Source organism: Oncorhynchus nerka, linkage group LG19 (assembly GCF_034236695.1).
Source record: "Oncorhynchus nerka isolate Pitt River linkage group LG19, Oner_Uvic_2.0, whole genome shotgun sequence".
Taxonomy (NCBI): Eukaryota; Metazoa; Chordata; class Actinopteri; order Salmoniformes; family Salmonidae; genus Oncorhynchus; species Oncorhynchus nerka.
Window position 1 is genome coordinate 38,102,455 of NC_088414.1, and position 21,838 is coordinate 38,124,292.

The 21,838-nt window shown below is 41.7% G+C and overlaps 1 protein-coding gene across 2 annotated transcripts in view; it reads left to right on the forward strand.

Annotated features, from left to right (window-relative positions):
- Positions 1–21,838, forward strand: part of LOC115146848 (CMP-N-acetylneuraminate-beta-galactosamide-alpha-2,3-sialyltransferase 1-like) — a 50,828-nt gene that overhangs the window by 15,691 nt on the left and 13,299 nt on the right. Inside the window, exons 6-7 of one of the 2 annotated variants that reach the window (XM_029688866.2) lie at positions 5,521–5,640; positions 6,152–9,006. The exons of the other annotated variant lie outside the window; for it this stretch is intronic. Of the exons in view, the coding sequence (XP_029544726.1) occupies positions 5,521–5,640; positions 6,152–6,319 (288 nt within the window). The 3' untranslated portion in view covers positions 6,320–9,006. Of the gene's footprint in view, positions 1–5,520; positions 5,641–6,151; positions 9,007–21,838 lie in introns of those variants that run through there. 2 annotated transcript variants of the gene reach the window in all.

Sequence of the window (21,838 nt, forward strand, 5' to 3'; positions counted from 1 at the left end):
TTCAATTAAAAAGTGTACTTGCTTTACCAGAAGAACATTGTCTCTTACGATCCAGTCTACATGGAGATGTCTGATAATCAGGCTAGATAATCAGGCTAGGTAATCAGGCTAGATAATCAGGCTAGATAATCAGGCTAGATAATCAGGCTAGGTAATCAGGCTAGGTAATCAGGCTAGGTAATCAGGCTAGATAATCAGGCTAGATAATCAGGCTAGATAATCAGGCTAGGCCTACTTGATGAGACTTAGATAAATTCAGAAAATCACCAATGAAAATAAATGTTCTATCACAGTGACCATATTGTAGCGATCCTCGCTATATTGGCCATTTTACAATTCCCACCAAGTGGGTTATTGGCGCAATGTGTAAGGTGTTTGCCTTTCATGGAAGCAACCTGGGTTTGCTTCCCTGCATCACTGTTTGCTACATTGGTGTCAGAAGGGGAATGGTGAGGCCATTGGGAACACATGGTCTGAATATGGTGGCTGAGTCATCAAAGCACAGGGACATTCCTTCCTGTTCAGAGGGGGCAGTGTAGCAATACTATATGATCCATGCTACAATTCCCATCAAGTGGGTTAACCCTATTGGGGCGATGCCTAAGGGTTTTATGTCTAGGGTGGTTTGCTTTTCATGCCAGCGCTCGGGGCCTATTCATTTTCATTCTGAGTACGGACATCTTAAAACTATTTTTAAGATGCATAGTTTCAGATTTTCCAAACTCACTTTACTCACTTTACTCCATGTGCAGGAGCTTGCAGGAATGTGTAGTCTTGCATGATGTCTACTTTGATGCTAATTAGCATTTTTGAATCTGAGAGTAAATAGAGCCGAATATATTGATAAAAGTCACCTTGTCTGAGAGAGATTTACATGGTTTTCAAAACGTCGCGTCAGGGTAAGCCTACGCGAAACACAGGCCTTATTTTAAGGAACCATTTCCTTGCTTGACCACTAGGTTTTATGGGTATTATGGCACCTCCACTGTGGGGTTCTATGGTGTTGGTGGTATGCCCATTACTAAAACGGAATGAGGATTTTTGAACGTAGTCCAGTTTTATTGTACAAACTCAACACAATTCAAGCACCTAGGATGTTGTCATTGACACACCTTTTGTTTTGGGGGGGGACCTTTGAGCCATGTTCGTTTAATGAAAATGCTAAGAGGCCCATCAGTGCCGATGTAGGATCTTCATTTGATTTCATTTAACTTTTATTTGATTTATTTTGATTTAACCTTTATTTTATCAGGCAAGTCAATTAAAAACAAAGAATTATTTACAATGACGGCCTAGCAAGAGACAAAAGGCCTCCTGTAGGGGTACGCGCAATGCCGTCGTGGTATACACAAATAAAAATGTGATTCACATTTTCAAATAGTCCATTTATACATTTGGGTGAGTTTTTTTCCCGCCTGTGTAGCCTCGTTTCACTGCCAAAAATAAAATGAAACCATCTAGTGTTCAGCGAAATAACAACACAATGTCAAATACAGGTAGCCTAGTCAAATAACTAACATCCAATCACATAAACCGTTACTCTCTCATGGGAATTCCACTAACGGTCCGTATTTAGCCAAACATAGCTGCTGCTCATGTTGGTACCTGTACTGATGGCGCAAAAGCTATGACAGGAAGACATAGTAGAGTGGTAACACGCGTGCAAGCAGTTGCTCCCCACGCCACCTGGGTACACTGCAGCATCCACCGAGAGGCTCTTGCTGCCAAAGGAAAGCCTGACAGCTTGAAAGACGTTTTGGACACTACAGTGAAAATAGTTAACTTTGTTAAAGCAAGGCCCCTGAAATCGTGTATTTTCTGCACTATGCGATGATATGGGCAGCGACCATGTAACGCTTCTACAACATACAGAAGTGCACAGGTTATCAAGGGGCAAAGTATTGACACGCTGTTTTTAAATTGAGAGACGAGCTTAAAGTTCTCTTACTGACCATCATTTTTACTTGTCTGACCGCTTGCATGATGACCAGTTTCTCACACAACTGGCCTATCTGGGTGATGTATTTTCTCCCCTGAATGATCTGAATCTAGGATTACACAGACTTTCCACAACTATATTCAATGTTCGGGACAAAATTGAGGCTATGATTAAGAAGTTGGAGCTCTTCTCTGTCTGCATTAACAAGGACAACACACAGGCCTTTCCATCATTGTATGATTTTTTTGTGTGCAAATGAACTCACGTTGACGGACAATGTCAAACGGGATATAGCGAAGCACCTGAGTGAGCTGGGTGCGCAATTACGCAGGGACATTCCCGGAACGGGTGACTCAAACAACTGGATTCGTTATCCCTTTCATGCCCTGCCTCCAGTCCACTTACCAATATCTGAAGAAGAGAGCCTCATCGAAATTGCAACAAGCGGTTCTGTGAAAATTGAATTTAATCAGAAGCCATTGCCAGGTTTCGATGAGGCTCCTGCATTGGCAAATTGCGCTGTTAAGACACTGTTGCCCTTTGCAACCACGTGCCTATGTGAGAGTGGATTCTCAGTGTGTGGAAAATGATTTAAGACTGAGACTCTCTCCAATACAACCCAACATTGCAGAGTAATATGCATCCTTTCAAACACACCATTCTCATTAACCTGTGGTGAGTTATTCACAATTTCCAATGAACAAATAAGGTTTTATATATAAGGTGGTTAAATAAAAAGCTAAATGATTGATTATTACTATATTATTATTTGTGCCCTGGTCCTGTAAGAGCTCTTTGTCACTTCCCAAGTTGTGACAAAAACTCACACTCATTCTTATGTTTAATAAATGTGTCGTATAGTGTGTGTGTGGCAGGCTTACAATGATGGCAAAAACAATATTTGAGAGTGCCTTGACCCTGGTGCTAGAGGGGGTGGAGCTGGAGGTTGAGTGTTTGAAGGGGTACAGGACTATTAAAACATTGTGAACCACTGTATTAGAGGCTAAAAAACATGTAAAACGTATCAACCCCTCCAAAAAAGTCAATCAATTATTATCTAAATGATAATTCACATTTCTTGTTGCGATGTACCGGCAGGATAGAACAGGGGCATCTGGTAAGACAAGGGGCGCCGGTCTATGTATTTTTGGAAACAACAACCGGTGCACGATATCTAAGGAAGTCTTGAGGTTTTGCTCGCCTGAGGTAGAGTTTCTCATGATAAGCTGCAGGCCACACTACCTACCGCATGAGTTTTCATCTATATTCTTTGTAGCTGTTTACATAACATCACAGTCAGAGGCTGACACTAAGATAGCATTGAATGAGCTGCATTCCACCATAATCAAACAAGAAAACTTTGGTGCTCCGAGTAGCCGGGGATTTTAATGCAGGGAAACTTAAATCAGTTTTACCAAATTTCTATCAGCATGTTAAATGTGCAGTCAGTGGGATAACTACTCTGGACCAGAGGGATAACTACTCTGGACAACCTATACTCCACACACAGAGATGCATACAAAGCTCTCCCTCACCCTCCATTTGACAAATCTGACCATAATTCCATCCTCCTCATTCCTGATTACAAGCAAAATTTAAAGCAGGAAGCACCAGTGACTAGACCAATAGAAAAGTGGTCAGATGAAGCAGATGCTAAGCTACAGGACTGTTTGGCTAGCAAAGACTGGAATATGTTCCAGGATTCCTCCATTGCAATTGAGGAGTACACCACATCAGTCATTGGCTTCATTAATAAGTGCATAGATGACGTTGTCCCCACATTGACCATACGTACATACCCCAACCAGAAGCCATGGATTACAGGCAGCATCCGCACTGAGCTAAAGGCTAGAGCTGCCGCTTTCAAGGAGTGGGACTCTAACCCGGAAGCTTATAAGAAATCTCGCTATGCCCTCCGATGAATCATCAAACAGGCAAAGCGTCAATACAGGACTAAGATCGAGTAGTACTACACCGGCTCTGACGTTCGTTGGATGTGGCAGGGCTTGCAAACCATTACAGAATACAAAGGGAAGCACATCCAAGAGCTGCCCAGTGACAAGAGCCTACCGGATGAGCTAAACTACTTCTATGCTCGCCTCGAGGCAAATAACACTGAAACATGCATGAGAGCACCAGCTGTTTCCGGAAGACCGTGTGATCATGCTCTCCGCTGCTGATGTGAGTAAGACCTTTAGACAGGTCAACATTCACAAGGCCGCAGGGCCAGACGGATTACCAGGACTTGTACTGCGGACATGCGCTGACCAACTAGCAAGTGTCTTCACTAACATTTTCAACCTCTCCCTGTCCGAGTCTGTGCTCAAGAACACTAAGGTAACCTGCCTAAATGACTATCAACCCGTAGCACTCAAGTCTGTAGCCATGAAGTGCTTTGAAAGGCTGGTCATGGCTCTCATCAACACCATCATCCCAGAAACCCAAGACCCACTCCAATTTGCATACCGCCCCAACAGATCCACAGATGATGCATTCTCTATTGCACTCCACACTACCCTTTCCCACCTGGACAAATGGAACACCTATGTGAGAATGCTATTCATTTACTCCAGTTCAGCGTTCAACACAATTGTGCTCTCAAAGCGCATCAATAAGCGAAAGATCCTGGAACTAAACACCTCCCTCTGCAACTGGATCCTGGTCTTCCTGACGGGGCACCCCCAGGTGGTAAGGGTAGGTAACAACACTTCCGCCGCGCTGATCCTCAACACAGGGGCCCCTCAGGGGTGCGTGCTCATCCCCTCCTGTACTCTCTGTTCACTCATGACTGCACGGCCAGGCACGACTCCAACACCATCATTAAATTTGCCAATGACACAACAGTGGTAGGCCTGATCACCGACAACAACGAGACAGCCTATAGGGAGGAGGTCAAAGACTTGGCCGTGTGGTGCCAGGACAACAACCTCTTTCTCAACGTTATCAAGACAAAGGAGATGATTGTGGACTACAGGAAAAAGAGGTCCGAGCACACCCCCATTCTCATTAACGTGGCTGCAGTGGAGCAGGTTGAGATCTTCAAGTTCCTTGTTGTCCACATCACCAACAAACTAACATGGTCCAAGCACACAACGACAGTCGTGAAGTGGACACGACAAAACCTATTCCCCCCCAGGAGACTGAACAGATTTGGCATGGGTCCTCAGATCCTCAAAAGGTTCTACACCTGCACCATCGAGAGTATCTTGACCGGTTGCATCACTGCCTGGTATGGCAACTGCTCGGCCTCCGACCGCAAGGCACTACAGAGGGTAGTGCGATTGGCCCAGTACATCACTGGGGCCAGGCTTCCTGCCATCCAGGATCTCTATACCAGGCGGTGTCAGAGGAAGGCCTTAAACATTGTCAAAGACTCCAGCCACCCCAGTCATAGACTATTCTCTCTGCTACCACACGGCAAGCGGTACCGAAGTGCCAAATCTAGGTCCAAGAGGCTTCTTAACAGCTTCTATCCCCCAAGACATAAGACTCCTGAACATCTAGTCAAATGGCTACCCAGACTATTTGCATTGCATTTTCTAATTCAATCATGCTGTTTATGTATAATATATTCCATGCAGGTATTGGTTCTGAATCCTGTGTTCATGAAATATGTTCATGAAGTCTGGCTTGACTATTACGGCAAATACCCCTCCACCGGATTCATGGCTTTGATATTAGCCCTACACATTTGTGACGAGGTAAGACGTTATACATATCAACACACATCAAGTTCAAGTTGTGTCATATGCTCAGGATACACATGGTGTACACAGTCCAATGAAATGCTTACTAGCAGGTTCCCTCTCTATAATGCAACAACAATAAGAAATAAGTAAAAAATTAAGCTCAATGGAACAGAATAAACATTTTCATAAGTATAAATACAAGAAGACTATAGAAGAAGAATAAGACAATAATTTACAGTACAATATTTACACGAGTGTTTAGGGAAAGAGTATTTGGAGAGCAAAGTGTTTAAATTGTGCAGTGTTTAGCAATACCAAAACATGCTCTGCTAGGAATGGTACTTTCTCAGGTCACTGCAAGATAGACTGTATGCTACACCACGCAATGCATATAGTATAACACTAAACACCCAAATCATGTAGGCCTATAGGCTGCATAGACAATATATCACATTGCCATACATAAAACTTCTGTAAACACTGTTATTAAACTAATTCTCTAAACACTTCATTCCAAATGCAGGTGAATGTGTATGGATTTGGGAAAGACAGAAATGGGAACTGGCACCACTACTGGGAAACACTAACCAATAAAAAGCTCAAGACTGGACCACACCCTGGAGACTATGAGTACAATGTCACTAGAAAGCTCTCGGAAATACACAAACTTGAGATATATAAGGGATGGTGATAATCATTAATCCAGATCATTAACGGGATTTGCTTCAGTAGTCCCATTTTTTTTTTTATTGAACAATTTATTTCTGACTGTTTTAGTCTGTCGAGGACTACATTACATCTTAGAACACCATTCGAACTTTAAAAAAAGTTTGGTCTGGATAAACTTGCTTTTGATAACATTTATACTTTTTAAACTTTTGACCTTCTAAAAAAAAACAAATCTACTTTTCAAATTTCCAAAGCTACCATTGTTAAAAACTCCCATGACTTCTAACATTCTAATCACAATAATGTAACACAAATCAGCTAAGTTGAGAGCTTTACCAACAAGTAAGATAAAAACTTAGGCTGCTTCTCTGCTATTCAAATCTGGAATCAGATTTGAAATATCTTCCACCAATCATACTATACAACTCTTTTAAGCCCGGGTTCAGATACAACAGCCAACATAAGGAAAGACGAGAAGAGCTGAAACTAGCCAGTTGTAGAATTTTGTGTTGTGGGTACAAAATGGTTTTGTTACAGACTAATGCTATGTAAATGCTTGAGTTGAATACTACTAGTCACGGATAATTTTCCACACCTGTCCAGTAACCTCTTTACGTACCACACAGAAGAGTGATTTATTAATTGCTCATTATCTTTCGGGCACTAAAGCCATGTGGAAACATAGTTTCCTCTGGTTAGGCTTTAAAGATCCCATGTCTCCTCTATTTTAGACATACAGTGCATTCAGAAATGATTCAGACCCCTTGACTTTTTCCACATTTTGTTATGTTACTGAATTATTCTAAAATGATTTCAATAGTTTTTCCCCCTCACCGATCTACACACAATACCCCATAATGACAAAGCAAAAACAGGTTTTTAGAAATTTAAAAACTGAAATAGCACATGTACAGAAGTATTCAGACCCTTTACTCAGTACTTTGTTGAAGCACCTTTGACGGTGATTACAGCTTTGCGTTTTCTTGGGTATGACTCTACAGCTTGGCACACCTGTATTTGGGGAATTGGGCTCCGGCTGGACCACTCAAGGACATTCAGAGACTCATGCGTTGTCTTCGCTGTGTGCTTAGGGTTGTTGTCCTGTTGGAAGGTGAACCTTCACCCCAGTCTGAGGAGCAGGTTATCATCAAGGATCTCTCTGTACTTTGCTCTGTTCATCTTTCCCTCAATCCTAACTCGTCTCCAAGTCCCTGCCGCGGAAAAACATCCCCACATCTTGATGCTACCACCACCATGCTTCACTGTAGGGATGGTTCCAAGTTTCCTCCAGATGTGATGCTTGGCATTCAGGTTAAAGAGTTCAATCTTGGTCTCATCAGACCAGAGAATCTTGTTTCTCATGGTCTGAGAGTCTTTTAGGTGCCTTTTGGCAAACTCCAAGTGGGCTGTCTTGTGCCTTTTACTGAGGAGTGGCTTCCATCTGGCCTCTCTACCATAAACGCCTGATTGGTGGAGTGCTGCAGAGATGGTTGTCCTTCTAGAAGGTTCTCCCATCTCCACAGAGGAACTCAGAGTGACCATCGGGTTCTTGGTCACCTCCCTGACCAAGGCCAATCTCCCCCGATTTCTCGGTTTGGCCGGGCGGCCAGCTCTAGGCAGAGGCTTTGTGGTTCCAATCTTCTTCCATTTAAGAATGATGGAGGCCACTGTGTTCTTGGGGACCTTCAATGATGCAGACATGTTTTGTACCCTTCCCCAGATCTGTCTCGGAGCTTTACGGACAATTCCTTTTTTGCTTTGACATGCACTGTCAAGTGTGGGACCTTATATAGACAGGTTTGTGCCTTTCCAAATCATGTCCAACCAATTGAATTTACCACAGGTGGACTCCAATCAAGTTGTAGAAACATCTCAAGGATGATCAATGGAAATGCACCGGAGCTCAATTTCAAGTCTCATAGCAAACGGTCTGAACACTTATGTAAATAAGTTTTCAATTTGCCAAAATGTCTAAACACCTGTTTTCACTTTGTCATTATGGGGTATTGAGTGTAGATTGATTAGGGAAGAAATGAGGTTTGAATACTTTCAGAATGCACTGTATAGTCTGTGAGAATTGGTTAGAACCTATTCTCATTTGTATTCTTTTTCTAAGGAAATGGAGACAATTATCCCTCATCTCTTTTTGTAAGGTTGCCTCCCCCTTGGAGGGGTAAGCAGCTCTTTGTGTAGATGCAGTATATAAAAAGACTGTGTGATTGTAAAATCTTTGAGACCCTCTCCGGTATGTCCTGAGAATTCCTTTCTGGTATGTCCTGAGAGTTCCTTTCTGGTATGTCCTGAGAATTCCTTTCTGGTATGTCCTGAGAATTCCTTTCTGGTATGTCCTGAGAATTCCTTTCTGGTATATCCTGAGAATTCCTTTCCGGTAAATACTGAGAATTCCTTTCTGGTATATCCTGAGAATTCCTTTCTGGTATATCCTGAGAATTCCTTTCTGGTATATCCTGAGAATTCCTTTCTGGTATATCCTGAGAATTCCTTTCTGGTATATCCTGAGAATTCCTTTCTGGTATATCCTGAGAATTCCTTTCTGGTATATCCTGAGAGTTCCTTTACGATATGTCCTGAGAGTTCCTTTACGGTATGTCCCGAGAGTTCCTTTACGGTATGTCCTGAGAGTTCCTTTACGGTATGTCCTGAGAGTTCCTTTACGGTATGTCCTGAGAGTTCCTTTACGGTATGTCCTGAGAGTTCCTTTGCGGTATGTCCTGAGAGTTCCTTTACGGTATGTCCTGAGAGTTCCTTTACGGTATGTCCTGAGAGTTCCTTTACGGTATGTCCTGAGAGTTCCTTTACGGTATGTCCTGAGAGTTCCTTTACGGTATTTCCTGAGAGTTCCTTTACGGTATGTCCTGAGAGTTCCTTTACGGTATGTCCTGAGAGTTCCTTTACGGTATGTCCTGAGAGTTCCTTTACGGTATGTCCTGAGAGTTCCTTTACGGTATGTCCTGAGATTTCCTTTACGGTATGTCCTGAGAGTTCCTTTACGGTATGTCCTGAGAGTTCCTTTACGGTATGTCCTGAGAGTTCCTTTACGGTATGTCCTGAGAGTTCCTTTACGGTATGTCCTGAGAGTTCCTTTACGGTATGTCCTGAGAGTTCCTTTACGGTATGTCCTGAGAGTTCCTTTACGGTATGTCCTGAGAGTTCCTTTACGGTATGTCCTGAGAGTTCCTTTACGGTATGTCCTGAGAGTTCCTTTACGGTATGTCCTGAGAGTTCCTTTACGGTATGTCCTGAGAGATCCTTTACGGTATGTCCTGAGAGATCCTTTACGGTATGTCCTGAGAGTTCCTTTACGGTATGTCCTGAGAGTTCCTTTACGGTATGTCCTGAGAGTTCCTTTACGGTATGTCCTGAGAGTTCCTTTACGGTATGTCCTGAGAGTTACTCTCCGGGTTCATCCTGAGAGAGTGATAATTCCTTGCAATTGATCAAATAAACGTATTATTTCTTATAAATGAGTTCTGCCTGATTCCTCAAACAAGTTTTCCTCAACAGTGTTGTAGAACAGCTGACTAAAGACAGGGCATACAGTTAAGTGAAGGAAACTTTGAAACAAAGTTTAGCAAGCAAGTGTCATAAAATACATGCACCAAAACAGGGCACACCATGTGACTTGTCAGATAAATATCAGCAAGCTAGGATAACTAAATGCAACAAAAATGGCTAGCTATGTATCTGTTTGGCTAGCTAGCTAGCGGCTTGGCTTAAGACAGAACGTCAGCGCACAGTTCTCTGATTGAATAAACGGACCCATCTCATCGCAAGCATTTGGCCAAGATGTGACAATCTTGGAAACTCCAGCAGATGACATGAGACGTTCTAGAACTAGACCGTTCAGATCAAGCACACTTTGTTCAAAAACATAAAACCGTATCGTCTCGGCTGTTGTATCTGAACCAGGCTTTAGAGACCCCCAATAAAACTATAGAAATGCAAGGAAGGCTTTATCTTTGGGCTTTTTGCAGAAATGTTTGTCGATCTATATGGATTTATGATCTCTGTGGTAACTTGTATCTGTACAGCATGAACGCTCTCTCCTAAATGACTCGTTGCAAAGGGGTTTTATTGTCTATTTACATTTGTTTTATCCCCCAGACAAGCCGTTAGATACTGTGACACCCTGTGACGATGGGGCCTGGGTGATCAGGTTACTGTAAACTTAGTATTGTTTGATTGGTCAATGGTGGTTGGTTTTGGTTTGAAAATGCTACACCTTCAGATGTTATAGATGGAATGAAGGTCTGTTTTTCTCTCTCTTTCTCTTGTATGACATTTTCTTATTTCCTAGGCATCTGACCTAGTATCTCTTTGCTCAAGGTTTGTCTTGTAAGTTAACCTTGAGATCTATCCCCTCAAATGACGTTTTATTAACGTCAGTATTGCCTTGTAACTTAAGCTTTATACCTTGTGAATCCATTAATTTTACAAAGTTATTAAATAACTATAATAATAATATTGCTTTGAAATTAGCTTCTCATGACCCTTTCTTGACCTTAGTCAGCTAAACACATAATATTTGATTGCACATCGTTTTACTATAATGTTAAATAGAGTCAGATATACTTTGTAATATACTTAGTTAACATATTAATTGCATTATGGGTAGCATGTGAGGTGTACATATAATATACATAGATAAAATCTCACTACGCAGTTCTACAGTCCTGTCAAATCCCTGGAGGAATTGTTGGAGGTAATATTACCAAAGTATAATGCAATCAATAGCTTTCTTTCAGCGCAGAGATGGGGCCTCCTCATTTCTGTCTTTTGGGTCATGGCCATGGGTGAGAATAGGAGAAGTAAACTTTACAGTCACTGAGGGTGGAAGTATATACAGCGGGGAGAACAAGTATTTGATACACTGCCGATTTTGCAGGTTTTCCTACTTACAAAGCATGTAGAGGTCTGTAATTTTTTATCATAGGTACACTTCAACTGTGAGAGACAGAATCTAAAACAAAAATCCAGAAAATCACATTGTATGATTTTTAAGTAATTAATTAGCGTTTAATTCCATGACATAAGTATTTGATACATCAGAAAAGCAGAACTTAATATGTGGTACAGAAACCTTTGTTTGCAATTACAGAGATCATACGTTTCCTGTAGTTCTTGACCAGGTTTGCACACACTGCAGCAGGGATTTTGGCCCACTCCTCCATACAGACCTTCTCCAGATCCTTCAGGTTTCGGGGCTGTCGCTGGGCAATACGGACTTTCAGCTCCCTCCAAAGATTTTCTATTGGGTTCAGGTCTGAAGACTGGCTAGGCCACTCCAGGACCTTGAGATGCTTCTTACGGAGCCACTCCTTAGTTGCCCTGTCTGTGTGTTTCGGGTTGTTGTTCATGCTGGAAGACCCAGTCACGACCCATCTTCAATGCTCTTACTGAGGGAAGGAGGTTGTTGGCCAAGATCTTGTGATACATGGCCCCATCCATCCTCCCCTCAATACGGTGCAGTCGTCCTGTCCCCTTTGCAGAAAAGCATCCCCAAAGAATGATGTTTCCACCTCCATGGTTCACGGTTGGGATGGTATTCTTGGGGTTGTACTCGGGGTTGTACTCATCCTTCTTCTTCCTCCAAACACGGCGAGCGGAGTTTAGACCAAAAAGCTCTATTTTTGTATCATCAGACCACATGACCTTCTCCCATTCTTCCTGTGGATCATCCAGATGGCCATCAGCAAACTTCAGACGGGCCTGGACATGCGCTGGCTTGAGCAGGGGATCATTGCGTGTGCTGCAGGATTTTAATCCATGAAGGCGTAGTGTGTTACTAATGGTTTTCTTTGAGACTGTGGTCCCAGTTCTCTTCAGGACATTGACCAGGTCCTGCCGTGTAGTTCTGGGCTGATCCCTCACCTTCCTCATGATCATTGATGCCCCACGAGGTGAGATCTTGCATGGAGCCCCAGACCGAATGTGATTGACCGTCATCTTGAACTTCTTCCATTTTCTAATAATTGCTCCAACAGTTGTTGCCTTCTCACCAAGCTGCTTGCCTATTGTCCTGTATCCCATCCCAGCCTTGTGCAGGTATACAATTTAGCCCTGATGTCCTTACACATTTCTATGGTCTTGGCCATTGTGTCGAAGTTGGAGTCTGTTTGATTGAGTGTGTGGACAGATGTCTTTTATACAGGAAATGAGTTCAAACAGGTGCATTTAATACAGGTAATGAGTGGAGAACAGGAGGGTTCTTAAAGAAAAACTAACAGGTCTGTGAGAGCCGGAATTCTTACTGGTTGGTAGGTGATCAAATACTTATGTCATGCAATAAAATACTAAATAATTAATTCCGTCTCACAGTTGAAGTGTACCTATGATAAAAATTACAGACCTCTACATGCTTTGTAAGTAGGAAAACCTACAACATAGCATACTTAACTGAAAATAAATATACAAATACTTAACATACATAACCTGTTGCTGCTTATGACTTAGTCAGGGCTGTGGACTGGCTGCAGTCTTATCCATTTACTCCTGAACCTGAATTAATTTAGGCTCTGCCAAAGTGCAACTTTGCAGGTTTAGAGAAGGGCCATGTGTACATTTTCTGCAGTTATCTTGTCTCCTGATAAGGTGTGCTTAGATAGCAGATGATAAAACACAGGGCGGTGGTCAGGATCAGAGAGTTTTAATGAGTTTAGAAAGGGGCATGGTGTAATTAAGTGAGTCAGTTCTTCCCCTTCTCTTTCCCTGTACTTCAGACTCATGCCCCTTGTAAAACATGTCAAACATTCTATATACCAGGTTCACATAGGGTTTTTCAGTATATTTCTCTTCAGGAGAACTTACAAGTGTCAACCAAAATTCAGACAATAGACACTTCAGGAAATGAAATGTTTGTGCCCTTTAAAGGGCATCCTTTCTAACCATGAAGAACCTACTAAACCCAAATAGCAATACCCCACACAATAAATCAGGCATGGTATTAACACCACTAACGAATATTTATAAGTATTGATGGGTGGGGTGTGTGTGTATGCAGGTGTCTGTGTGGTAAAACATAGAACAAAAACAACAAATGGCCAGGCCTTACATAATTTGGATGCTCCCTTAACAGCCGGATCCGGGTACCTTTATATTTTATAGTATAGTATATAGTGCAGAGTCTCACTCCCTTAACAGCCGGATCCGGGTACCTTTATATTTTATAGTATAGTATATAGTGCAGAGTCTCACTCCCTTAACAGCCGGATCCGGTACCTTTATATTTTATAGTATAGTATATAGTGCAGAGTCTCACTCCCTTAACAGCCGGATCCGGGTACCTTTATATTTTATAGTATAGTATATAGTGCAGAGTCTCACTCCCTTAACAGCCGGATCCGGGTACCTTTATATTTTATAGTATAGTATATAGTGCAGAGTCTCACTCCCTTAACAGCCGGATCCGGGTACCTTTATATTTTATAGTATAGTATATAGTGCAGAGTCTCACTCCCTTAACAGCCGGATCCGGGTACCTTTATATTTTATAGTATAGTATATAGTGCAGAGTCTCACTAACTGCTCTCCCAAGGCACCTGCCTCAGGAAGCTATTCAAAGGGAGAGAAACAGAATCATTGTTAAACTCGTCAGAAATTTTGGTAGTGGACATTCCATCAGTCCTGGAAGAGAAAATAAACATGTACATAGTTTTCACTATGCTACATCTTAATCAGTCCTCACCAGTCTCAATCTGAATCAGTCCTAAAAATGCAACATTCAGTATTACTATGCCTACATGTACCATCCTCCCCTATTGAAACAAGCTTACTGCATTTTGGTCAGGAAGCCTTGATAAAACCATGTGTACATAATCATACTGGAGACACATCAGGTGATACTGGGTCCCTTTAAGCAACATAGGCACCTTTTAAAGTAAACAATCCCAAAGCCCCTTTCTTGTAGTCTTATCATCTAGACCTGTTGCATTTACGTATGACTTGTGTTCTGTACTTTCTGTCCCTGGGACATGAACTAGTCAAAATAGGCAAGTTGTTGTTGAACAAATCCTCTCGCATCTTCAAACAGTTGGCGCTGGCTTATCAGAGCTTTCTTTTTTTTCATAGCCCTGGTATTAAAAAATATTTATTTGGATCTACTTCAATAGTGGACAGTGTTCCACGTAATGGGAAACAAATGATTGGTTTAGATGACGTTACCTTCTTACTTAAAATCACGGGTGTTATTCACACTATCGAATTGAAAAAATAATAATTGGAAATAGTCAAAAATGTATCTTATTCAATTATTCAGACCTCTGTTCCAAGGTTTCCCATGGCGTCCCTTACAGCCAGAGTTCAGCGAGTACCACTCTTATCTATGGGTCCACAGGAAGCTTATCTTTAACCTAAACACCAGATGGCAGCCTCTAATCAGTCCTATGGCTCAATCCCTCTGTTCGTCACGTGACCTTGTATTGAAACCTTAGTTTCTTCAAATTACTTGGATATTGCATTATTAGACTTCTATCTGAAAGCCACTAATAACATATTACCATTCACATATTGTCAACACTTATTCAATTTGACATCAACTGACAGAACATGAGTACCATGAATCTTCCCATTTTACTTTTGTTATCACTGTCTTTGTTACTTTCACTAGTCTCCATATCTTTTTCCTTCAACCCTTTACTTTCTTCCCAATAAGAAAACCCTCTCAATCACTACTGCTAATACACACGTATCACTCAAACAATGTTCTGCTTTTACCACTATTGTAAGGTTTAAAAAACAAACAAAACAAACATGATAACGTCTGTTCGTGTAACGCTCCGGGTGTTGTGGGTGTGGAGTCAGACGCAGGAAACAGAGAGGGCAATACTGTGCTCTTTTAATGCACTAACGCAACACTGGGTGCTCAAAATCAAATGCCCCAAACACGGGGGACGAAAACAGTACAGCAGAAAATACACGACCAGGAACAAACACGTTCCTCTACTACCTACACGAAGGTCACAATGATTAATCCCGCACAAAGAAACAGGCGGACCGGCTGTCTAAAGAAGCCCAACTAATGACTCACTAACAGGTGCTAACAATAAACATATAAGGAGGGGGAGGAAAGACAATCAGTGGCAGCTAATAGGCCGGGGACGACGACCGCCGAGCACCACCCGACCGGGAAGGGGAGCCACCCTCGGTCAGACTCGTGACAGTTCACCGGGATGCCATTGTCCACTTTTACTTTCACCTTATTTGAAAGCATTGTTTGCATTTTAGTCTACCCTAATGATGTTACTCTAAATATATATGACCAATTTCCATTGGATGTTCACTTTCTGCTTCACACTCATTAAATGTCTATTTGGCCAATTCAGAAGGGGAGAGATACACTTTGGAGGGAACTTCCCTTTTAAGTTACTGTAGCTCAAGAGACATGACAGTTTCTTTCTAGGATCAACATTTATGATATCTTGGCTAGCACCGTCTAAAGTGCTCTGTCCATAATGAGTCTGGCACCTGAGACAGAATAACCTGAGAGACAGAGACAGTTTCTACTCCGTCTCGGGGAGTGGTTCAATTTTGCCTACTACTCATGAATTGGTTTAGAACTTCATTGTTGGAGAAATCAAGAAAAACTCCATCAGGACTACAATACACTGTAGCCTTAAGTTTAGTGTACAAGTCTCAACCTAGCAAGTGAAATGGTTGAGAGGATGAATACAGAAAACCATGTTCAACATTCTCAGGTCCTATTGAACAGGGCATTGGTTTTACTTCAACATGTATTACTGGGGTGGTATTCCTTTAATTCTTGATGAAGGCTCTGACTTAACAATTCTATTTTTCTTTGGGATCTGTTTTAAAACCATAGAAAATGTGCCAATCTTTGTCTGAAACTCTAGGTCCCAGACCCTTTAGACCACATATGTCAGAGTCAAGGCCCGCGGGCCACATCCGGCCCGCAAGAAGGTTTTTTACGGCCCCTGGGATGATCTTGATTTATTATTAGAACCGGCCCGCAGCAAGCCGGCAGCCCGCAGATCTTTTACACGCACCAATACTACATTTCCCACAATGCAAAGGTGACGCACCGAGCAGTAGGCTGCTTCATTTCAATATTTATTGGCACAGCAGTCGTCAGCATCACAGTAAAATTAACTTTCAGATACCCATCAAAAATGGCAAAACGGAAGGTGGATACTGAGAACCGGGGGTTTCAAACAAGGTGGGAGTCGGAGTATATGTTCACAAAGGTAGCTGGAAAACCTGTGTGTCTTCTGTGTGGAGAAAGTGTGGCGGTACTGAAAGAGTATAATCTGAGACGACATTATGAAACGAAACACGCGGACAAAAACAAGAATATGGACATGGAACAAAGGCTACAAAAGGCAGAGGAATTAAAACGAGGCCTCAAATCTCGACAGGCTCTGTTCAAAAAAGCCAAATCACAAGGCCAGGCTGCTGTCAAGGCCAGTTTTATTTTGGCAGAAGAGATCGCTAAATCAGCCCGGCCATTTACGGAGGGGGATTTCATCAAAAACTGCATGATTAAAGTTTGTGACGAAGTTTGCCCAGAAAAAGGCAACTCTTTTTAAATGTGAGTCTGAGCAGAAACACCATTGCCGAGAGAGTAGACCAGTTGTCCATCAATCTAAAAGAGCAGCTTGTGAAAAAGGGAAAAGATTTTATTGCATATTCCTTGGCTGTGGATGAGAGCACCGACATTTCTGACATTGCCCAGTTGTCAATTTTCATCCGCGGAGTGGACTCCAACCTAAGCGTGACAGAGGAGTTTTTGGCTTTACGTCCTATGCATGGCACAACTACGGGGCATGATTTGTATGAAGAGGTGTCAAGATGTGTAAATGAGATGGAGCTGCCTTGGGAAAAACTCGTGGGTTTGACAACCGACGGAGCACCTGCGATGTGTGGACACAGGAGCGGACTGGTGGCGAAGATACGGGAAAAGATGCAAGAGGAAAACGCGACAGGTGAGCTGACAGCTTATCATTGTATCATACACCAGGAAGCGTTGTGCGGTAAAGCCTTGAAAATGGAGCATGTAATGAGCATCATCACGCGCACAGTTAACTTTATCAGAGCCAAAGGTTTGAATCACCGCCAGTTCAAGGCATTTCTGACGGAGTTAGAAACGGAGCATGGTGATTTGCCTTATCACACAGAGGTGCGATGGCTAAGCCAGGGAAAGGTGCTTCAAAGATGTTTCGAGCTTCGTGAGGAGATTTGTCTGTTCTTGGACAGCAAAGGGAAAGACACAACACAACTCCGAGACGAAATGTTTCTGTGTGAAATGGCTTTTCTGTGTGACATTACGAGTCATCTGAATGCAATAAACTTGCAGCTGCAGGGTCGGGATCGTGTCATCTCTGATATGTACAGTACAGTGAAGGCATTTAAAACCAAACTGACTCTGTGGGAGACGCAGATGCGGAAAGAAAATTTGAGCCACTTTCCCAGCTGCCAGACCATGAAAGAGAAGCTCTCTACCAGTGCGTTCCCGAGCACACAGTTGGCTGATAAAATAGGTATGCTTGCCGCTGACTTTCGACGCCGATTTGCTGACTTTGAAGCACAAAAAGCAGGTTGGAACTGCTCGGTAACCCATTTGCTGTTGACGTGGAAAGCTCACCACCAAACCTCCAAATGGAGTTGATTGACCTCCAATGCAATGATGCACTGAGGGCAAAATATGCGGCAGTGGGTGCTGCGGAGTTCGCCCGTTTCCTCCCGGCACAATGCCCCAGCTGCGCATCCAGGCTGCTCAAACGTTGTCTATGTTTGGCAGCACATACCTGTGTGAACAACTGTTTTCTTTGATGAACCTGAACAAAACATCACACAGAAGTCGACTTACTGCTGAACACCTCCACTCAATTCTGAGGATTTCTTCAGCTCAGAGCCTTACCCCGAACATTGATGAACTTGTGGAAAAGATGGGACACCACCAAGTATCACCCTCAACCTCAAACAAGTGAACATTACTGTGCAATCACATATTTAGAGTTTTTACTCAGTTCAAGTTTAAAAGTTAAAATTTAATATTTGTTTTCACTGCATGTTACTTCTCCTTAAACAAAGTGTTGTTTTTGATTAATAGATTTTTGCACTTTATTTTTTTGTATTTCAATCCAATTATATTTTAAAAATATTTCAGTTGAGTGGATGATAGAAAATTGCTATTATTGTTTTTTCTTTGAAGTAAATTTAGCCCACTTTTGCTAAAATAGAAAATATAGTCTACTGATGGTGCCTTGAATACCGGTTTCTTTCATTTAATGTTCATGTTATGGGGATATTTATATAAAGGAAATTTGTCTTTTGTGTCTGTTGAAAATTAAAGATTACTGACAGAGCCATAAGAAAATATTGCTTTATTTATCTGATCATATTGTAATATATTTGTTAGGTTTTCAGTAGGTTCAATTAGGTTCACTAGACTATATGCGTCATTTAAAAATTTTTCAATGAACATTCGAACAGTCCGGCCCTCGTCTTGTAGCTGATTTTTTTATTTGGCCCTCCGTCCATTTGACTTTGACACCCCTGCTTTAGACAGTCATTTAACCATATCAGTATAACATGATCCGTAAGGGGACCACTGAACATTTCTCAGAATACTTTTCACACCACTTATCATCTCTCTTTATCCAACTATGTCAGAGAGTAATAGGATACGGCGCGTGTCAAATTTGATTGATTGCTGACCTTATGACCTGATGACATGTACAGAATATGTGCCCCCGCCCCGCCCCCCCTGTTCGTGTGGTCATGTGTTAGAGGGTGTTTGAACTTTTGGGGCCCATGCCCCCCTCCACCCCCCAGTTTTATCTCCCTTATGGTTGTTATCTATGAAGCAGGAATGTCTGGGGCTATAGATAGCGCTGTGGCCTCAGCATTATAAATGTCCAGAACAAGCCATTTTTTTAAGACCTGAATATGTGTGTGTGTGGGTGTGTGTGAGAAACAAGGAATGTGTGTGGGTGTGTGTGTGTGTTAGAAACAAGGTCCCTTGGGCATTGTGTCCATTTCAGGCTTTAAACAACAATTAAACAGCCATCTAAATAATGTTTCTCAGCCTAGTTTCCTATTGAGTTCTCTTTATATGTACAGGCACAGAGCTTCCAGATGGCTCCAGCCTAAGGATTTTCAGTGCATGTACACACGGGGAGATTAGAACCCCAAAGAAAAGATCCTAAAGGTACTTTCAGATTCAGGTTTATCATGACAGCCGCTTTATGAAAGGCCTTTACTTATGGCTAAACAGCTTCTACACAGCTTATTAATTAATGCTGTGGGATGAAATTAGGTGTTTCTAGGAGGGCTTAAACAAATATACAGTGAAACAAACATGGCCACTTTACACACATTTTTATTGACTTTTAAAAAGACCACAGTAACATGACAGAATTTGTGCAAAGGCAACGAAATCTGCTAGGGGATATTAAATGTACAACAGTAGTATTCTGTAACAAGCAATACGTGTTAAACATAAGGGACATGCAATCATGACAGGCTCTTTATGAAAGGCCTTTAACTATGGCTAAACAGTTTTCTACACATCTTATTCATTAATGATGTGGGCATACCCAGGATTTACAGGCAGGACGTTTGATCTACACAGGGAGGGAAAAAATACAGTTAAGCACACTCATACAACATTATCTTAGGAGTGACTTATTAGCTTGGTATAACTCTGAAGTGCTTACATACATAACAGTTTAACCGGCGTTATAACGGGTTCAGATTAAACACATGAATAAAGGAAAAAATACCTCATTGGCTGCTTATTACAGAAGGGAGGAAATCAAACTTCACACTTATTATTCCTGGCATGAATTCACACTTCATCCTAACATACACTCTTCAACCTTTATGAACTACACCCGATGACATGAAAACTTAGCTAACGCAGCGCAGGATTGCCTTCCCTACAAAAGTGTGTTGCTACAATAAGGATCCCCAGTTACAACAGTATTAGCTACGTAGTTCCGCTTGTATTATCATTTTCCCCGACAGCGGACACATAATTTGGAATTATAACATGTGTTAAAATGTAGGTACTAAATATTTTGAATTAAATCACTGGTTTTAAAAATGTATCGCACGCTTTAACGATAGGGGAAGAGGTCATTTCATATTTCGTTTTAGGGGGGTTATTAACTTTATGGAAAACAATATTCACACAAACAACACCGTTTAGAGCAGCTTGGAGATTATTAGCCATGTAAACGGGGAGCAAAAGAGCGGATTTAACCAACTCTGTACAAACCCCGACTGTAACCATTATAAAACTAAAACAAAACAAAAAATGTCTCGAAACACACACATAGTTAGGGACAGAACGTGGAGCATATACTTTAACACTGTTACCACAGCTTTAGCGCAAACCCACAGCCCCGAATATTTAGCTGCCAGGACAGATTAAAAAAGAGATGTGAATAAGGGAATCCCTTTTAATAGATATTTCTGAAGGCTACTGGACATAGGTGATTGGGAAGCGACTGTTAGACGTAGATTCTCAGAAGCAATTTATAGTCTTTCCTACAATGGTATGTTATAAAGTTTGTAATAATGTACAACTGTAGGTCTCCAATGTTTTTACATAAAAACACTAATGATGCATGTTTAAATAGTAGTACAATTTGGTAATTAATTCGAACATGTCTTTAAAAAGTTAGTACTATATATTTTGGGTCTTAAATCAATGGTTTTAAAACAGTATCTCACCCTTTAACGAAGGGAAAATGTCCTTTCCAGCCATCAACCACGTCTGTCACGATGAAAAAAATACAGAAAATCCGGGTGCGTGCGTGCGTGAGTGTGCGGTACAACTGTAGACCTCCAATGTTTTTACATAAAATACTAATGATTCTTGTTTAAATAGTAGTACAATTTGGTCATTAATTCTAACACGTCTTTAAAACGTATGTACTAAATATTTTGGAATTAAATCACTGGTTTAAAAAATGTATCTCACCCTTTAACGATAGGAAAATGTCCTTTCCCGACATCACCCCGGTCTGTCACGAAGAAAAAAGACACGGAAAATCAGGGTGCTTGCATGAGTGTGCGTGTGACGGAGCAGCAGGAGTGTGTGTGTGTGTGTTTGTTTCAAAAACAAAGGGTGGGGGTGTGTGTTCAACAGGGGCCCAAGCATGTAGCCCCATTCTATCTGTAGAGAATCGTTTGAAACCAAGGTGTGCACTATCAGGCATAAGGCATGTCGAGATATCAGCCGACCACCCGGGGTTAAACATAGAAACCTCTAATCTGCGGCCGGTGACCCCCCCACCCCGGTTGCAGACAGAATGTCACGACATCCCCTCCTGTTGTTTGAATTCATAGCCTTTGTTCTCTAAACCAAATATCCTGTATCGGAGGAACCGATGAAACAGACAGTATTTAGGTCTTTTTGTATGAAAGGTCTACGAACGTTGGAACATCTACAACTATTGAAGATGCAAAAAGGGGTTTTCAGAAAAACATTTGGTTTGCAGATATGTATTATTATAAAAATAATATAACATTATTATCATAATCTAAAACACTTTAA